At 45.0% G+C, this 21,056-nt stretch overlaps 1 protein-coding gene across 1 annotated transcript in view; it reads left to right on the forward strand.

Moving 5' to 3' along the window:
- The first annotated feature begins 4,895 nt into the window (after nt 1-4,895).
- plbd2 (phospholipase B domain containing 2) overlaps nt 4,896-21,056 on the forward strand; it is a 36,360-nt gene continuing 20,199 nt past the window's right edge. The window contains exons 1-6 of the mRNA XM_056232612.1: nt 4,896-5,123; nt 17,281-17,374; nt 17,571-17,729; nt 19,815-19,915; nt 20,278-20,492; nt 20,947-21,041. Of these exons, the coding sequence (XP_056088587.1) occupies nt 4,948-5,123; nt 17,281-17,374; nt 17,571-17,729; nt 19,815-19,915; nt 20,278-20,492; nt 20,947-21,041 (840 nt within the window). The 5' untranslated portion in view covers nt 4,896-4,947. The remainder of the gene's footprint in view (nt 5,124-17,280; nt 17,375-17,570; nt 17,730-19,814; nt 19,916-20,277; nt 20,493-20,946; nt 21,042-21,056) is intronic.

A 21,056-nucleotide genomic window follows, 5' to 3' on the forward strand; every position in this document is an offset into this window, starting at 1 on the left:
TGACTAGCGTCCGGTGACCCGAGGGTGTCTTGACTAGCGTCCGGTGACCCGCGGGTGTCTTGACTACCGTCCGGTGAATCCGAGGGTGTCTGGACTAGCGTCCGGTGACCCGAGGGTGTCTGGACTAGCGGCCGGTGACCCGAGGGTGTCTGGACTAGCGTCCGGTGACCCGAGGGTGTCTGGACTAGCGTCCGGTGACCCGAGGGTGTCTGGACTAGCGTCCGGTGACCCGAGGGTGTCTGGACTAGCGGCCGGTGACCCGAGGGTGTCTGGACTAGCGTCCGGTGACCCGAGGGTGTCTGGACTAGCGTCCGGTGACCCGAGGGTGTCTGGACTAGCGTCCGGTGACCCGAGGGTGTCTGGACTAGCGTCCGGTGACCCGAGGGTGTCTGGTCTAGCGTCCGGTGACCCGAGGGTGTCTGGAATAGCGTCCGGTGACCCGAGGGTGTCTGGACTAGCGAGGGTGTCTGGTCTAGCGAGGGTGTCTGGACTAGCGAGGGTGTCTGGACTGGACTAGTCCGGTGACCCGAGGGTGTCTGGTCTAGCGTCCGGTGACCCGAGGGTGTCTGGACTAGCGTCCGGTGACCCGAGGGTGTCTGGACTAGCGTCCGGTGACCCGAAGATGTCTGGACTAGCGTCCGGTGACCCGAGGGTGTCTGGTCTAGCGTCCGGTGACCCGAGGGTGTCTGGTCTAGCGTCCGGTGACCCGAGGGTGTCTGGACTAGCGTCCGGTGACCCGAGGGTGTCTGGTCTAGCGTCCGGGGTCTAGCGTCCGGTGACCCGAGGGTGTCTGGTCTAGCGTCCGGTGACCCGAGGGTGTCTGGTCTAGCGTCCGGTGACCCGAGGGTGTCTGGTCTAGCGTCCGGTGACCCGAGGGTGTCTGGACTAGCGTCCGGTGACCCGAGGGTGTCTGGTCTAGCGTCCGGGGTCTAGCGTCCGGTGACCCGAGGGTGTCTGGTCTAGCGTCCGGTGACCCGAGGGTGTCTGGTCTAGCGTCCGGTGACCCGAGGGTGTCTGGTCTAGCGTCCGGTGACCCGAGGGTGTCTGGACTAGCGTCCGGTGACCCGAGGGTGTCTGGACTAGCGTCCGGTGACCCGAGGGTGTCTGGTCTAGCGTCCGGTGACCCGAGGGTGTCTGGACTAGCGTCCGGTGACCCGAGGGTGTCTGGACTAGCGTCCAGTGACCCGAGGGTGTCTGGACTAGCGGCCGGTGACCCGAGGGTGTCTGGACTAGCGTCCGGTGACCCGAGGGTGTCTGGACTAGCGTGCGGTGACCCGAGGGTGTCTGGACTGGACTAGTCCGGTGACCCGAGGGTGTCTGGACTAGCGTCCGGTGACCCGAGGGTGTCTGGTCTAGCGTCCGGTGACCCGAGGGTGTCTGGTCTAGCGTCCGGTGACCCGAAGGTGTCTGGACTAGCGTCCGGTGACCCGAGGGTGTCTGGACTAGCGTCCGGTGACCCGAGGGTGTCAGGACTAGCGTCCGGTGACCCGAGGGTGTCTGGACTAGCGTCCGGTGACCCGAGGGTGTCTGGTCTAGCGTCCGGTGACCCGAGGGTGTCTTGACTAGCGTCCGGTGACCCGAGGGTGTCTGGTCTAGCGTCCGGTGACCCGAGGGTGTCTTGACTAGCGTCCGGTGACCCGAGGGTGTCTGGTCTAGCGTCCGGTGACCCGAGGGTGTCTTGACTAGCGTCCGGTGACCTGAGGGTGTCTGGACTAGCGTCCGGTGACCCGAGGGTGTCTGGACTAGCGTCCGGTGACCCGAGGGTGTCTGGACTGGACTAGTCCGGTGACCCGAGGGTGTCTGGACTAGCGTCCGGTGACCCGAGGGTGTGTGTCTTGACTAGCGTCCGGTGACCCGAGGGTGTCTGGACTAGCGTCCGGTGACCCGAGGGTGTCTGGTCTAGCGTCCGGTGACCCGCGGGTGTCTGGTCTAGCGTCCGCCAGGAGGGGTCCACGAGCCGTAATCACTGTTTACATGCACGGATGAATCAAATTGCAACTTACAACAGTAATGTTTTATATTTGAATATATTTATATAGGTCTTTGCACTTCCGGTTAGATGCTTCTGTATTTCATTGGCTCTACTGTACTCTGCACAATGACAATAAAGTTGGATCTAATTTCATGTAATTACACAGAGCTGTTGTGCCTTCGTCCCAGTGGAACCCAGTCGGAGCAGGAGTAAAGCTGGCTCTTCTGTGTCTGTGATAAATCAGGGTACACACTAGTTCACACACATTGGTTTAGCAAATCACAAATCATCAGCCAAAGTTATTTACTAACAATGAAGAATACAACACTAAAAAACTCAGTAGTGCTTTTTTACAGTCCTACTCCTGTTGATCTCCGAAGGATCGTGTGACTGCAGGTTTGCTTGTGTTCTTGGACTTTCAGTTGGATTTTCCTTGTTTCCTGTTTTTTATTTTTTTTTATGCTTGTTTCCTTTGTTCCTATGTTTCCCACCAGTCATTTGTCACCATAGTTACCCAGTTCACCTGCCCTTCCTCCTCATCTCTTTTAAAGGGGGGGTGAAACACTCAGTTTCAGTCAATCTCATGTTAATCTTGAGTACCTATAGAGTAATATTGCATCCATCATATCTCCAAAAAGTCTTTAGTTTTATTATATTTATAAAAGAAAGATAGGCTGTACCGAGTCTTTCCGGAAAAAGCCGAGCGGGTGGAGGCGTGCCGTGTGGGCGGAGCTAAATAATCACGAGCGCGCGAAGTTTTAGAACATTTGTGTGTCTACTCGTGGTTTATGAAGACATGATTTGGTTTTACAATAAACAGACAGACACCTACAGTAGCCACCTAAACATATGTATTTAAACGAACACACCACATACATCGCATGCTCAGATACATTAACTATACGTGATCATGTTGTTTAGCCTACTTGCTGAGCTTAAGTTACACGCCGATAGACACACACAGATATTTGAAGCAGTTCTACTCACCGCCTGCGGTTCCAACGCAAGACCGTTAACCTTTAGTGTTGGGACTGATCCATCCTTGAGAACTAAACGATTAGCAAATCCGGCTTCGAACTGGGCCTTGTTTATAAAAACAATCATCCTCGAAATGCATGGAACAAACAAGAACACTTGCACAACTGTGTTGATGTTCTGGAAAAACAAACTCCATCCACTGGTCCCCTAACGCCTGATTCTTTGGGAATCTCTGCAGTGTTGTCTTGCCTTGGCAACCGAAAACACACTTCTTTGAATCTTTGGTGACATATTGCAGCGCAGCCGATGCACAGCGCTTTGATGGGCACAGGTTACGGCTATCGCTCTACAGCTGCGCGCGCCCTTCCGAGAGCAGTGCCCTTAGGACCGAATAAGGACATTCCGGCGCATCTGACGTCATACGCGCCCATACTCGAAAAAAACTTTCCGAAACTTGTGACAACCAGGAAGGAGTATTTTGAGAACAGAAATACTCAATCAAACGTACAACTTAATTTTTGAAACTTTGTCCATGTTTAGAATGGGAATCCAACTCTTTAACAGTGTAAAAAACTCACTATGCATGAAATAGCGTTTCACACACACACACACTTACACTCACTCACACACACACACACACACACACTTACACTCACTCACTCACTCACTCACTCACTCACTCACTCACACACACACACACACTCACTCACTCTCACACACACACACACACACACACACACACTCACTCACTCACTCTATCACACACACACACACACTTACACTCACTCTCACACACACACACTTACACTCACTCACTCACACACACACACACACACACTCACACACACACTCACTCACACACAAACTCTCTCTCTCACTCTCACACACACACACACACGCACACACACACAAACTCTCTCTCTCTCTCTCACACACACACACACACACCTGGGTCGTTCTGCCTCACGGGACTCTACAAACTCTCCCTCCTGACCAACTTTGTAGTAAGCTTGGGAAAAACAGAATTATCCTGATCCGAGGAGAAGGGGGAATTTCAGGAACAAAAATGCAATAAAATTTTCATCATAACATACGTATCATGTAGTACACACATTTTTTTTCTCTCGAGTAGTTTAATATAACTTTACAACTAGTAGGCCTACAGAGTAACACAAACCTTAATCTGCTGGTAAAGGGTAATTATTATTTATGCATTACAAATCATTTGAATAATTATTTACTGTAATAAGTGGAGAGTAACACAAATCTTAATCTGCTGGAAAAGGGTACTTATTATTCAAATGATTTGTAATGCATAAATATTTATTTACTACATAGGCTAATCCAGTGTGATTTGCTGGTTTTAAATGATTTTATTTGCATTCTAGAAATAAGAAATGTAGGCTCATTTATTGAAGTCTGTTTTCATTTTATTATTAACTTACTATTGTTTTATACAGCGTCTAATGTGGAAATTATTATGCAGTTTATTGTAGAACATATAGGCCATATGGAAGTAAGTGCATGCATATCATGCAAATCTCTGATCGCCTGTCATCCGATTGTTAAATCCTCAAGGTCATGTCAGTGGTCCTCCATGAGCACACCGAGGTCTGGTGATGTTAAACAGTTAACAGAGCCAATGATGACTCTTCTAGACGTGTCACCCCGCAAAGTGTTATCGTTCCTTCAATTAAAGGAAAGAAAGAAAGATGACAGCTAATTTTCCTGCATAATATCACTCATTTTTAATTCATCTAAAGATTATAAAAATGAATTTTAGCCCCGCAGCTCCTGCTGGCTTCCTAAAAGCTTTTATCAGCCAAAAAGCAGATGAAGTGAAACTGAAATTGACTGACAGCGCGGAATAGATTGGGACAGCAAGAATCACGTGCCCGCGCGCTCCCGTCCAGATGGTGGCTGTGTCACAGTTAAACTAGTTTACCAAACACCATTAAACCTCAGAAGAAAAGGAGAAGAGTGTTTCTGGAGGTTCAATGGCGTGCCGTCGCTTGTTTGTGTGTGTAATCTGTGTTTTAAACGTGACAGTGTCATGGGCTCAGATCTACTCTGCGCTCTATGATGAGAAAACATCTAATCTGTTCCTGAAAGAGGGATTTCAGCCGGGCTCGGTCGCAGTCGCCAACTTCACCAACGACATCAACAACACTGGGTGAGAATACACACACACACACACACACACACACACACTTCACCAACGACACCAACAACACTGGGTGAAAATACACACACACACACACACTTCACCAACGACATCAACAACACTGGGTGAGACAGTGAATGAATGAATACCTTCATAAACGAATGTCCCACTATCATTACAGTCACGATTCACGAATACCTTTACAAACACATTATGAACACAGGGTCATATAGTATATGAGGTAATTTGCGAATGTGATTCAGGACTGCGGTACAGTTGTTTTGATATTGGACTAATGCGAGTATATAAAATTTAAAGAAATATCAAAAGCCATATCTCGTATTATTCGTCGATAAGTGTTGTAAGCATCTATCAGATCAGATCTGCGATGTCGCATTTCTTGTGACATAATTGTCAATGAATGTATTGATCTACAGAGTGCAGGAGTGCAGATCGATCATTTAAAGCGTTAAGTAACAACTATTTTTAGTTAATGATCTGTAAGACAGGGGCTTCATTTCATTTTATTTTATTTATATGGCACAAATAAACAACAGAAGTTGACCACTGTGCTTTAAAAGGTAAAAGTCCAGGAAACATGAAATAAGGAGCAAAATAAACTATTAACATATAATGTAATAAAACCATAACATTTTGAGATTTTGTGAAATGCCCAGTCAAAAAGATAAAACTTTAACTTAAAGCTACACTGTGTGGGATTATCTCCCATCTAACGGTGAAATTGTATGACTACAACTGAATATTACTTTCTAGCCCCTCCCATTCCAAGAATACTTGATTAGTTGGTAGAAGTGATTACACATTAATGAGCACTTATAATTTTGAAAGAAGAAAGTTTTTTTTTTTGCTAAGAATCATAAAAAAAATGACACAGTGTAGCTTTAAACCTTAAACTCGTGTAAAGAGGACAGGAATCTCGAGGATAAGGGGAAGCTAGGACCGACCACTGCGAAAGCACGACCCCCTCTCGATTTACATCGGGAATCTGGCTGGGACAGATTATAACTGCTTGTGGACTGTAGGAACCTACCGGGCACGCTCAAAGGTCAAAGTTCAGATAGGTAAGAGGGTGCAAGACCATTTAAGGATTTGAAAACAAACAACAATATTTTAAAATCAATTATGACACACTGGCAACCAGTTAAGAGACATTAAAATAGGAGTAATATGTTCATGTTTGCGAACCCCAGTTAGGAATTTTGAGCCATTTGAAGCCTTGTAATGGAAAACTGGGATATTCCTGCATATAAAGAATTACAGTAATCCAGGCGGGATCGAACGCAAGCATGTGTGACTCTTTCAAGCTCTTTAGGTGATAGGAAAGACTTTACTCTAGATAAAAGCTTCAGGTGTAAAAAGCTTGATTTCTGTGTTTGTGTTTATCCTAGCCTAGAAATCGGGACGCACCCTAGTGGCAGCACATTTTATTTTGCAGCCAGTTATGTCTAGCAACTCTCCGTTGGCTTGCGAGCTCTAGTCAGGCCAATCACGTCGTGTATAGAGTCGGTGGGCGGGCTTAACACAATGACGGCAGAGTTGCGACGGTTCCTCGTGAATTCGCCGCTACTTGGAAATGTATGGCTGGCGAACAGCGGCCTTTCACATCAGCTTTGGCCGCGACTCTGGAAGACTTGGAGTTAAGCTTTTCTCTGAGAAAAGAACAAAGGAACGGCACTGAAGTCATTCTTAAAAAAGGAAGATGTGTTTGGAGTTTTGCAGACGGAGAAAAAGTTTGATCTATCAACTAGCTCCGCTGGTGGGGAAACGCATGCATAGTGGCTCTGACTACGTCACCTGCTTCGTTGCTCTGGCTGGTTGTAGCGCTATCCTATTGCGTGCAGAGGGGATTTGAACCATTAATCCCGGCCCTCGGATTGAGCCCTGCCAAGGGTGTGTTCCCAGACTCGACATCTTGATGTGGGTCTGGCTTGTCAGGCCATGTTTATCCAGCTTAAGGGAGGAATCCAAAGTAACTCCCCAGACTTTTAACCGTGGGTTTGATGTAGGAATACAGGTTTGCATTTCCTACAGAGGGCCCGAACACAATAGCCTTTAAATGTAAAAACTTTGAGGACATCCAGGATTCGATGTCGTGTAAGCAAGCAAATAGGGTTTCTAGGCCTTTTGTGTCTGTGCGCTTGAAAGGCAGATAGATTTGAGTATCGTCTGCATACGAGTGAAAAGGCACGGAGTGCCTTATATAATATATATAAATTTAACAGGAAATGTACTGTAGGATCATATTTACAACATATACTCAACATCATATTTAAAACAGTTAAAATAATCTCTACTATTTTTTTTTAAATTATGGGCAAAAAGTATACACTGCATTTAAAAATATTCAAATACATAAATAAAAGGAGTAGAATATATCTAATATACTCTATTCCTGTAGATGAATAATAACAGTACGAGCACTGGTTTGTGTTTTAACTGTGAGCATGCACATGTTGGACAGAAGAGGACTGTGGGAAATCTCACATCTACACCGTCAGAAGAGAAAACATGTTCACACGTCCTCTAAACACAGCCATACTGGATTCTGCTCCCGCTATCGGCCGGATTCGGCTAAAAGTAACTTAAGACATCTGTAGCGGAAACCTTAACATTGAAACTAACCAACACATTAATCAACAAAACTAACAAAAATAAATAAAAAAACGTAGTAGTGATTTTTAGTCTTTGTTACTCAATATTTTAATCTGTACAATTTTGAGTGTTTACAATCCACCTGCATTAAACACTCGATACAACTTCAGCACTGTTAAAACACTAAAGCTGAATAAGATGGAAAACTGCCACTGAACAAAAACAGAAAGGAGAAATAAAAGAAGAAAGAATAGAGTAAAAGGCATCGCTGGTCTTGAAGGATCCGCATCTAGTGAGGCGCAGTCAGCAGAGGGAATGCTGGGTAATGATCCTCAACCACCTGTGGGGAAAACAACATTTCAGAATTGCATTTCGCAACCTCCCTAAATAATATACCGTCCCTCATTTCCATTATCACTCAGTCTGAGTGTTTACAGTTTTTCTCGATTGCTTAAACGCATTTCTTGAAACAATGGCTCGTATTCTCTAAACTCTAAACACACATCCATAACGCCTCACCCAGTTCCCCAAACATCCTATTCTCGGGTCAAACTGAAGCTCTCCACTCTTGCTGAAACCCAAACCAGCCCTCAGACATCACACACACCTTTCACATGATGAACACAAGACATAACCAATGGATACATTGGCACATTTATTTATTCATTCCTTAATGTACTGTACACCAGACCACACACACACACACACACAGATACTCCGGCCAGCATGCCGTCTGTGGTCTGGGTCAGGCCGGAGTCTCGTCCGCGTCACAGGCTATATTAGCGCTAGCATGGCAGCGGGGGGGACGTCCACTTGCATGCCTGTTTCATTTCTGCGTCCTAGAAAAACAGAAGTATGATTACTCTAACTGTAACACATCCTTATTACAAAATGGAAGCATTCAGTGCATGTGTGTGTTGTAACAGCACAGTGTAACGAATTAACGAATCGGAAGAGTTGATGGTTGCCCATTCAGTAATGGTAAAGTTGCAGTTTTCCTCTGAGTTGGATTAAAGAAACTGCAGTCTGACTCTGTTGTGCGAGTGAAGGCATAGCAGGCCGTGGTCACGGCCGGGTCCCCACAGACATCACCCAGCAGTCGAGAAGCACGACAGGACAGGGAAGGGAAGGGCTTGTGGAGGTGCAATGTAAAGCCGGAGAAAGGCTCCACCTCTCGGCTGGCTCGACCAAGTCAAGTCATCTTCATTTATATAGCGCTTTTAACAATGGATTGTTTCAAAGCAGCTTTACAGAGATAAACATATCATTTAAGGTAACAGATTGTTTTGGCGTTATAGCGGTTCTTGAATAATGTTACTTCCAGCTAAAGTTAACTTTGATTGATTCACCTCCGTCGAAATGATCAGACTTTAAACGGGAACCTGTGATTAACGCTGACGGCGTTCACATGCTCATTCAGAATTCTATAGTTATGTGCTTTTGAAAATATGTGCGCAGGTTTGTAATTCATACAACCCAGCCTAAACAAACTACTTTTCTTGCCTATAAATTTTGATACAGAATTTTGTTTTATTTTATCACTTCGGGGTACGCGAGCCGGAATTCACAGCGCTTTATCTGTAGAGTGGGAAAGGGATCCTCCATAGGGAGAGGATAGTGGATACTTCAGCACTGCATTGTCATCGGGTCCAGGCGAATCTCCTTCGTCAGATCTGGACACGGCCTGGATTCGGCAGGCTGCGGGAAAACCTCGGGATAAACAAAGACACTAATATTAGCGTAGATGCCATTCTTCTTATGATGTAACGAGTACATCAAGATTTAAGGGAAGTGTTCCCAGTTCCGGCTGACCTAATCTATGCAGCCTAACATTGAATTATAGAAGTCTATAATGTATTATGTGAATGCTAGGTCAAAGAGATGTGTTTTTAGTCTAGCTTTGAACTGACAGAGTGTGTCTGCTTCCCGGACAATGGTAGGAAGACTGTTCCAAAGTTTTGGTGCTAAATAGGAAAAGGATCTACCGCCTGCAGTCGATTTAGATATTCTAGGTATTATCAACTGGACGGAATTTTGAGATCGCAATAGACGTGAAGGACTATAATGCGTTAAGAGCTCGCTCAAGTACTGCGGAGCTAAACCATTTAGTGCTTTGTAAGTAATCAACAATATTTTAAAATTTATACGATGTTTAATAGGGAGCCAATGCAGTGTTGACAGAACCGGGCTAATATGGTCATAGTTCCTGGTTCTGGTAAGAACTCGAGCTGCGGCGTTTTGAACTAGCTGTAGTTTGTTTATTAAGCGTGCAGGGCAACCACCCAGTAGAGCAGTACAATAATCTAGCCTTGAGGTCATGAACACATGAACTAATTGTTCCGCATTTCCCAATGAGAGCATATGGCGTATTTTAGATATATTTTTAAGATGGAAAAATGCGGTTTTACAGATACTAGACACGTGACTTTCAAAAGAAAGGTTGGTATCAAAGAGCACACCCAGGTTCCTAACCGACGACGAAGACTTGACAGAGCAGCCATCAAGTGTTAGACAGTATTCTGGGTTATTACGTGTGGAAGTTTTTTGTCCAATAATTAGAATCTCTGTCTTTTCAGAATTTAGAAGTAGGAAATTACTAGTCATCCAATTTGGGTGGGACCACACACATTTTGTGTTAATATTTTATTGACTAAAAATGCATTAGAACACGTTCACCTCGAAGACGAGTTTGTTCAGAATCAGCTACATAATAGCAGGTCGGCTGACTCGATCTCCTTCTCATACACTCCCGTAGCGTCACTGCATTCCCCTGTTCAGCCCAGCGTCCACTGCCTCAGTGGGGATTCTTTCAACAGTTTTTTCCAGTGCTTCGAAACTAGACGGTCATTGGATAAATGCTGCGATTCTGTCCCGCTCACGGACGCTCAGTCTCTGGTGTGAGTGTGTGTGAGTGTGTGTGTGTGTGTGTGATTCATCCACATTGACTCTGGCCCTTTTATCTATATTGAATAGGGCTGGGCGATAAAACGATAACGATATGTATCGCGATAGACACGTGATCGATATCAATAAAAAATGTGTTCGATAAAACGTTCGATATTTTTTTTCTTCGTCGGAAGAAACCACAGGTTGCGAAGCAAGTTTGGTTGCATTAACAAAGGCACTCGCTCTCTGGTAACCTAGCAACGTAGGGAGTGACACGCTCAGGCAATCATGTAACGTGTCAGTTTTGTTGCGCCATCGTTGTCTCGTGCTGCTGGGTTCTTCTTCAGTAACCGGCGATTGATAAGCAGAAAATGAGTGCCCTTCATCTGCATGCCATGCAGGCTAGAGTTGCGAAACATTATTGGATAATTCGCTCTATTCGCGTTTGATGTGAACACAGCATAATGAACAGGCTGCGATGTCAAGATTGCAATGCTGGAGTGTCTGTGTGTGTGTGGCGAGAGAGAGAGAGAGTAGGCACGGGCGCGAGAGAGAGAGGCACGCGGGCGCGATCGAACAGTGGAGACATAAAAACATACTCCGTCATTCAGTCTGCAAAGTGTTTACTTATATTTGTGTAGGCCTATACTCGCAATAAAACACAACATTGTGCTTTTGTCACACTGTATTTCTTGTCAAACTGTAACCTACAACTGTCACACACCGTTTTAAAAGCAAAACATATTTATCCAACCCTTTTTAAAACAGTCTGTGTGTTCCATCTTTTGGACATTCATCATATCGCATTGGTTTTCATTTCTTGTCCTCAAAACAGAGCACTAATCTGTTTATTTTTAAGTTACACGTTGATTAAAAAAGAAAGTGAAATGTGTTGGTAGATTATTTTATACGGAAATCAATTATTTATAATTCTGCTGAGAATAAAGTTAGGGTTAATTAAAATTAAGGAAAACAAATATATTGATCTGAAATATAGCAAATTAATTTTAAATTCATTCAGGTACAATTACCAAACATATCTCATATCTATCTTTTTATTAGTTTAATTAATAAACCAATTATATAAAACTATTATCAGTGCACTATAAATAAACTGGTTCTATGCCTTTATTAATAAAACTTATTTACAAAATACAAGGCTTAAGACATTTATAAAAATGCCTTCTATATTTCTGTTTTGCTTTTCACTCCATTGTACCGAAATCGTACCGAACCGTGATGTCTCAAAAAAAAAAAAAATCAAGCAGGGGGCACATACGATCACAACCCCCCCTCACCCACGTCCCGCCGCGCCACTGTCACCTTTTTTACTCTGAGGAGTTTGCAGGTCTGATTGTGAATTTAGACTTATGTTTACATTTTAATTGTTTGAGTTTTCCATGGTTGTGTTGACATTTCTGTCTTGGGATTGTAATCAGAGGAAGGTTAAGTTTAAAATAAAAATGTTTAAATGTAATATATATTTTTTCTCCTGGTCCTTATTTTAAATGGGTCATAAAAAAAATCAATAATTATCGATATCGACCGATATGAAACACTGATATCGTGATACAGTTTTCAGCCATATCGCCCAGCCCTAATATTGAAGGTTCTGATTGGTGTGTGATCAACTTTGACTCTTAGTGTTTCCACCTGGGTAATTGTGTGATAACTGAGCTGAAGCTGTGCTGACTTGATTTAACAAGATTGAATGCTAGTGCTTTCTAAATGACAACATGGTGTAGGCAATGAGAAATGAAGGGATTTGCGTGTAGAGTTTTGCAGTGACCCGGGGAATAGTGTTTATAGTTTAGGGAAATGGGTGTGCTTTTTGATAAATGGCGTTATGGTTTTGAAATTTTAAGCAATCAAGAAAAACTGTAATATAGCATCCCTCATTATCACTCAAATGTGTGTTTAAGAAGCACAGGACTGATTTCTGTGGGAAGCACTCACTGTTTCTGAGACAGCAGCAGGTCATGGCGACGATGATAGCGAGAGCCACGATCCCCCCCATTATTGTGCCGATGATGATCGGATCCATGCTTTCACTGCTGGACAGATTATGAACAATATGAAGCAACATGTCACAATGATGTCACAATATCAAAGCTGCTCTTTTATCGTATCATTAAAACACTTAATGCCGGTTCACACAGAATGCGTTGTTAAAAACACGAGATTGTTTTATTTTATTTATAGTGCTGCTGCGATTTTTTTTTTTAACGTTTATTTTCATTTTTTACAATATAATATTCATATATATAATGTAGTTTTAGTCGACTAAATGTTGTCGCATTTTACTCTAGTTTTAGTCAATGAAAACTGGTTAAATTGATAACGATTGTTTTGCTCATCATTATAATCACAGCAATTGTTGTCATTTGAGAAATAGATTTTTACATTTTAACAGAATTATTGTGCTTTCACCTATAAGCACAAAACAATCTCTTACCATCAGAAAGCGCATTATAAATAAAATTATTATTATTATTATTATTATTAAGAGAATATATAGGCTATCATATGAATTGATCAAGGGAAAAAAATCAAACTGAAATCTCTAATAGAAATTACAAAAGTTCTAAATTACACGAATGTATTTCTATTGACACGACAGCAGAAAGATTTGTATTGTCTCTCAGAGGGGTATTATAGTCAGTTGCTTGCCAGACAATCTGTTCTTTTGAAGGGTTAGTTCACCATCCAAAAAGGAAATTTCAGTCCTTATTTATTCACCCTCATGTCGTTCCAAACCTGTAAGACTTCCGTTCACCTTTAGAACACAAGTTAAGATATTCTTGATGAAGTGAGAGAGGTTTCTGATCCCTCCGTTGACAGTACTCAACTACTACTTTGACGCTTCAGAAAGTTCATAAAGACATTGTAAAACTAATCCAAAGTCAAGGTTTTCCAAATTTTTGAAGACTCAATCGCTTTACATGATGAACAGATTTAATTTATGCTTTTATTCACATATAAAACAATAAGTGACCCAAAAATAAAAACGTTGTTTTCGTTGAAGATTAACCCGCCCAGTTTATTGTAACTGGTGTGTAAAACAATGACTTTAACACACATTAGACGGAGAGACTTACAGCGTGAGGTTGTGGTGATGGTGCCAGCTAACGCAGTCGTACCGGGATCCGCTGACCCTGGAAGAGCTGGAGAAGAGACGCGTTTAAAAGATCTGCTGATGACACGACGCCCTCCCCGATTACTTTTCACATTTAACCTTGTTGAAGTTGTCGTCTCAGTCCCGTTCTCGAAACACCAGCGCTGATTCTCGGCAGCTTTGTGGCTGTTGTTGCACTAAACAGAGATGTGGGTGTTTTCTGGCTCCCACTGACTCTTAAAACAGACGTGTTTTATTTCTTAACACATCTATGTGTCTAGATAAGGAAAACACGTTGTTACTTTTAACCCAACCAGCGTGTTATTCCTCTTAAGATGTCATGAAACCCCTGTTTAAGGCTGGCGAGTAGCCGTGTGTCCACTGTGGGGCCAGTGCGAGCCGGGGCTTTAAACGGGCTAATAGCCTCCTGGAGCACCGAGCCCAAAACACACTGCGTTCCCCCTCAGGCGCTCCACTAAAACACACCCGTAACACGCCTCTCTGGAGCAGCGTCACACAAACCCATCACTTCACCAACAAGTGGAAGTTTTATCAGAGAACTCTTCAGAAGAAAATCACTGGAAACTAGCGAGATCTCGAAATGAACATGATAAAAGCAACCGTTTGTTGGCATTTTTGTTGTTTGCTAAAAGATTTAAAACCCAAGCATCAATGTTTTACCACGTTTACAATAAAAAGTGATACATTAATCATAAGGAATTGACTTGTCAATATTGCACATTAGTCACACAGAAATAAAGTGGTATTTACCGTTAAATCACAAAAGTATTTATTCAGTCGTGTCTGTTTCTGTTATTTGTAGTCACAGCTATTTAAATCACACTTAGAAAGAACAATCATTTCTACAAATATGCCACCAAATATACGCCGTGAGGAGCCTTAGCACTCTCTTCCAACACAGTTATATTTTCAGTCAGAGAAACCGAGGAAGCTCTCGAAAAACCGGAGTTGCTTTATTTTATGACATATGCATAGCTAAATATGGACATCAGACAGTGCGGTATAAAGAGACGAGATGCCCTGACAGAACGTGTTCTAGCTGCTCGCTTTAGGCCAGGCAGTGGAAATGCAGCTACTCACAACTCAGAACTGAAAAAGACTTGAGAAATGGGTGTGTAAAGCTGTGGGAGAGTAGAGGGCGGGAAAAGGAGACGACAACCAATAAAACACAGACCTGCAACACACTCGTACAGATACATGAATATTAAAATGAGGGCAACTTGATGTATTTAAAAAATATAACCCTATATGACAACAAACTCCCAAAACGAGGGAGAAATGCGGACGAACATTTAAAATGTCTAATAATATATTTATTACATTTACGAGCACTACAGTCTCTGAACAAACGACACGTGTCAGTTTAAAAGATTAACTCTCTACCCCCCATCATGAGTGGACACGCCCCCTACTGCTGATTGGCTCACTCTCTCTCCTCCCCCATCATGAGTGGACACGCCCCCTACTGCTGATTGGCTCACTCTCTCTCCTCCCCCATCATGAGTGGACACGCCCCCTACTGCTGATTGGCTCACTCTCTCTCCTCCCCCATCATGAGTGGACACGCCCCCTACTGCTGATTGGCTCACTCTCTCTCCTCCCCCATCATGAGTGGACACGCCCCCTACTACTGATTGGCTCACTCTCTCTCCCCCATCATGAGTGGACACTCCTCCTACTGCTGATTGGCTCACTCTCTCTCCTCCCCCATCATGAGTGGACACGCCCCCTACTGCTGATTGGCTCTCTCTCTCCTCCCCCATCACGAGTGGACACTCCCCCTACTGCTGATTGGCTCACTCTCTCCTCCCCCATCATGAGTGGACACTTCCCCTACTGCTGATTGGCTCACTCTCTCCTCCCCCATCACGAGTGGACACTCCCCCTACTGCTGATTGGCTCACTCTCTCCTCCCCCATCATGAGTGGACACGCCCCCTACTGCTGATTGGCTCTCTCTCTCTCCTCCCCCATCACGAGTGGACACTCCCCCTACTGCTGATTGGCTCACTCTCTCCTCCCCCATCATGAGTGGACACGCCCCCTACTGCTGATTGGCTCACTCTCTCCTCCCCAATCATGAGTGGACACTCCCCCTACTGCTGATTGGCTCACTCTCTCCTCCCCCATCACGAGTGGACACTCCCCCTACTGCTGATTGGCTCACTCTCTCCTCCCCCATCATGAGTGGACACTTCCCCTACTGCTGATTGGCTCACTCTCTCTCCTCCCCCATCATGAGTGGACACTTCCCCTACTGCTGATTGGCTCACTCTCTCTCCTCCCCCATCATGAGTGGACACACCCCCTACTGCTGATTGGCTCACTCTCCTCCCCCATCATGAGTGGACACGCCCCCTACTGCTGATTGGCTCACTCTCTCTCCTCCCCCATCATGAGTGGACACTTCCCCTACTGCTGATTGGCTCACTCTCTCTCCTCCCCCATCATGAGTGGACATGCCCCCTACTGCTGATTAGCTAACTCTCTCCTCATCACGAATGGACATGCCCCCTACCTGTGATTGGCTCACTCTCTCCTCCATCATGAGTGGACATGCCCCCTACTGCTGATTGGCTAACTCTCTCCTCATCACGAATGGACATGCCCCCTATCTGTGATTGGCTCACTCTCTCTCCTCCCCCATCATGAGTGGACATGCCCCCTACTGCTGATTGGCTAACTCTCTCCTCATCACGAATGGACATGCCCCCTACCTGTGATTGGCTCACTCTCTCCTCCTCCATCATGAGTGGACATGCCCCCTACTGCTGATTGGCTCACTCTCTCCTCCTCCATCATGAGTGGACATGCCCCCTACTGCTGATTGGCTCACTCTCTTCTTCCCCATCATGAGTGGACACGCCCCCTACTGCTGATTGGCTCACTTTCTCTCCTCCCCCATCATGAGTGGACACGCCCCCTACTGCTGATTGGCTCACTTTCTCTCCTCCCCGATCATGAGTAGACACTCCCCCTACCTGTGATTGGCTCACTCTCTCTTCTCCCTATCATGAGTGGACACGCCCCCTACTGCTGATTGGCTCACTCTCTCCTCCCCCATCATGAGTGGACACGCCCCCTACAGCTGATTGGCTCACTCTCTCTCCTCCCCATCATGAGTGGACACGCCCCCTACAGCTGATTGGCTACAAGTATGTTGTTCTGCGCGGTCCACTTTCAACAGCGTTTCTCAGAAATCGCTTACTGCTCCTTTAACAGGTTTGACATTTACACTGCACACGGATGTGGTCCGGCAATGCGCTCCACTTTATTAACTCCATAAACTTAAATGCTATATGAGGCAAGCCCAAATATGCTTATAATAAGTGGACATGAAGAGAGACATTGAAGAGAGAGTTTCCTGACAAGCATACACAAAACACAAGTTCAAATTGCAGAACGAGTCTCTGGTTGCTGTAATGTTAATTTGGTCCAAAATAGCGGAAACTAAACATGCGTGACATGAAGAATTGCATTATTTCTCAGTGTAGATGATAGTAAAACGGCTTTGTATTGATGTGTGTGTCAGGTGGGCGTATCTCGAGGTCAGCACCAGTGCGGTCTATAATGACTCTCTGCAGGCGTATGCAGCCGGACTCGTGGAGGCTTCCGTCACCTCACAGGTACACATAATCCATAATGAACATAATCAACAACAAACGACAGGTCAAAGCTCAGCCAGAGCTCATAGCTTCCTAGCATTACTGTATGATTGAGAAAGATGGCAGCAAATAATCTCTTGCAAAGTCATTTTAATTTTACATTAATTTATTTTGGCGCTTTGTTTGAACTGAAGTGTTCATCTTCTGTCTGCCACAGCTGATCTCCCAGCACTGGATGAACACACTGATGGGTTACTGTGAGCCGTCCGCTCGTGACGTCAGCTACTGTCAGCGGCTCAGAGACTACATCAGCACTAACCTGCAGTGGCTCAATCAGCAGATGGACACGCATGCGGACGCACCGTACTGGCATCAGGTGTGTGAAGAAGACAGCTTCCCCTACAGGCCTTTCTCAAACATCGCTTCCTTGACGTCACTGCATACCCTCTACTAGAGCGTAGCGTTTCTCCCTGTGTGAACATTACACCTTTAATGAAATCTATTACCTTCATCACCTACTGACAGCAGTATGTCAGACTCATTACTGATTGGTCTTCCAACTTGCATTCATTTGCATACTGAAGAGTGATTGGTTGTGCTTGCATCAGTGTCACAAGTCCTCTTCTTCTCGTTCATGGCCTGTTCTCTCTCAGGTCCTCTTCTTCTGGTTCATGGCCTGTTCTCTCTCAGGTCCTCTTCTTCTGGTTCATGGCCTGTTCTCTCTCAGGTCCTCTTCTTCTGGTTCATGGCCTGTTCTCTCTCAGGTCCTCTTCTTCTGGTTCATGGCCTGTTCTCTCTCAGGTTCTCTTCTCGTTCATGGCCTGTTCTCTCTTAGGTCCTCTTCTTCTGGTTCATGGCCTGCTCTCTCTCAGGTCCTCTTCTTCTAGTTCATGGCCTGTTCTCTCTCAAGTCCTCTTCTTCTCGTTCATGGCCTGTTCTCTCTCAGGTCCTCTTCTTCTGGTTCATGGCCTGTTCTCTCTCAGGTCCTCTTCTTCTGGTTCATGGCCTGTTCTCTCTCAGGTCCTCTTCTTCTGATTCATGGCCTGTTCTCTCTCAGGTTCTCTTCTCGTTCATGGCCTGTTCTCTCTTAGGTCCTCTTCTTCTGGTTCATGGCCTGCTCTCTCTCAGGTCCTCTTCTTCTAGTTCATGGCCTGTTCTCTCTCAAGTCCTCTTCTTCTCGTTCATGGCCTGTTCTCTCTCAGGTCCTCTTCTTCTGGTTCATGGCCTGTTCTCTCTCAGGTCCTCTTCTTCTCGTTCATGGCCTGTTCTCTCTCAGGTCCTCTTCTTCTGGTTCATGGCCTGCTCTCTCTCAGGTCCTCTTCTTCTAGTTCATGGCCTGTTCTCTCTCAGGTCCTCTTCTTCTGGTTCATGGCCTGTTCTCTCTCAGGTCCTCTTCTTCTGGTTCATGGCCTGTTCTCTCTCAGGTCCGCTTCTAGTTCATGGCCTGTTCTCTCTCAGGTCCGCTTCTAGTTATGTGCCTGTTCTCTATCAGGTCCTCTTCTAGTTATGTGCCTGTTCTCTCTCAGGTCCTCTTCTAGTTATGTGCCTGTTCTCTTTCAGGTCCGCTTCTAGTTCATGGCCTGTTCTCTCTCAGGTCCGCTTCTAGTTATATGCCTGTTCTCCCTCAGGTCCTCTTCTCCTGGTTTATGGCCTGTTCTCTCTCAGGTCCTCTTCTTCTAGTTATATGCCTGTTCTCTCTCAGGTCCTCTTCTTCTCGTTCATAGCCTGTTCTCTCTCAGGTCCTCTTCTTCTGGTTCATGGCCTGTTCTCTCTCAGGTCCTCTTCTTCTGGTTCATGGCCTGTTCTCTTTCAGGTCCTCTTCTTCTGGTTCATGGCCTGTTCTCTTTCAGGTCCGCTTCTAGTTCATGGCCTGTTCTCTCTCAGGTCCGCTTCTAGTTATATGCCTGTTCTCTCTCAGGTCCTGTTCTTCTGGTTCATGGCCTGTTCTCTCTCAGGTCCTCTTCTTCTGGTTCATGGCCTGTTCTCTCTCAGGTCCTCTTCTTCTGGTTCATGGCCTGTTCTCTTTCAGGTCCGCTTCTAGTTATATGCCTGTTCTCTCTCAGGTCCTGTTCTTCTGGTTCATGGCCTGTTCTCTCTCAGGTCCTCTTCTTCTGGTTCATGGCCTGTTCTCTCTCAGGTCCTCTTCTTCTGGTTCATGGCCTGTTCTCTCTCAGGTCCTCTTCTAGTTATGTGCCTGTTCTCTCTCAGGTCCTCTTCTTCTGGTTCATGGCCTGTTCTCTCTCAGGTCCTCTTCTTCTGGTTCATGGCCTGTTCTCTCTCAGGTCCGCTTCTAGTTATATGCCTGTTCTCTCTCAGGTCCTGTTCTTCTGGTTCATGGCCTGTTCTCTCTCAGGTCCTCTTCTTCTGGTTCATGGCCTGTTCTCTCTCAGGTCCTCTTCTAGTTATGTGCCTGTTCTCTCTCAGGTCCTCTTCTTCTGGTTCATGGCCTGTTCTCTTTCAGGTCCGCCTGTCTCTGCTGCAGCTGCAGGGATTGGAGGACGGCTATAACGGGAAGGTGGAGTTTCCCTCCGGAAGCCTCTCCATCAACCCCTTCGGCTTCCTGTGAGTTTAGCCATGCTTTTTTTCTCTTTAGTCCATGTACAAAATCTCTTGTTGTAGTATTATTATTATTATTATTATTATTATTATTAGCGATTGGCCACTCGGTGGCGCTATAAAATTGAAAAGACATGAGAATGGTAATAACTGTGCAACCGTTAGTCCGATTGACTTGGAAATTGGCATTCCGTTTCTTTGTCCGAGCTGCCATGATTGTTTATGCCACATTGACACATCTCAAAAAACATGTCTGCCATCGACCAATGAATTATTGTGAAACGTTAAAGGCCTTAACCGCGTGAACACCGATAATTGCTGCTCGCAGCTATACTTATTATTATTATTATTATTGCATGTGCGTTCAGCCTGTTCCAGATGGGAGGAGACCTGGAGGACCTGGAGTCTGCGCTCAACAGATCCAGCCGGACTCGGGCCGTGGGCTCCGGCTCCTGCTCCGCTCTCATCAAAGTGCTTCCGGGCCGCCAGGACCTGCTGGTGTCACATGACACGTGGAACACCTACCAGTCCATGCTGCGGATCCTGAAGAGATACAGCTTCGCCTACCGCACATCTCCCACAGGCGAGAAACGTTCACAGACACACACACTTCTGCTTGTATCAAATGTTATACTACATTGTAAAATAAACGGCAGCTGTGGTTGCTAGAAATGTACCGTAAGAAATATGGTAGCAACATTTTAGGTTTTATAGACTTAACTTAAATTTACAGTATAAAATAATTTCATTATATAATGTTAATTTAGCGAAATATTGAAGTTATCTGTTTTGTACCAATTTATGTTTTTTCACTGTAAATTATACAATGATTTGTTTCTTTTTCACGTTCACTTAAATTTAACGGTATTTACTGTAAAATGTACGGGTAAGATCTATCAGTTATCCGCCGTATGTAGTTCCGAAACTTTCTGATAATCAGTTTACAGTTTTTCACCGTAGCATTTTTACAGTCTTTACCCTTAAAATCACGATCATTCTTTATATCATATGTAATGCCTGCATCACTGTTCCTGCAGGAAAGATGACTATTCCCGGGAAAACTCAGGTGTTTTCCTCCTATCCTGGCAGCATTTTCTCAGGCGATGACTTTTATTTGCTCAGCAGTGGTTTGGTGAGTCTCTTTAAA

This window comes from Rhinichthys klamathensis, unplaced genomic scaffold (genome assembly GCF_029890125.1).
Source record: "Rhinichthys klamathensis goyatoka isolate OS25496 unplaced genomic scaffold, OSU_Roscu_1.1 h1tg000350l_1, whole genome shotgun sequence".
NCBI lineage: Eukaryota > Metazoa > Chordata > Actinopteri > Cypriniformes > Leuciscidae > Rhinichthys > Rhinichthys klamathensis.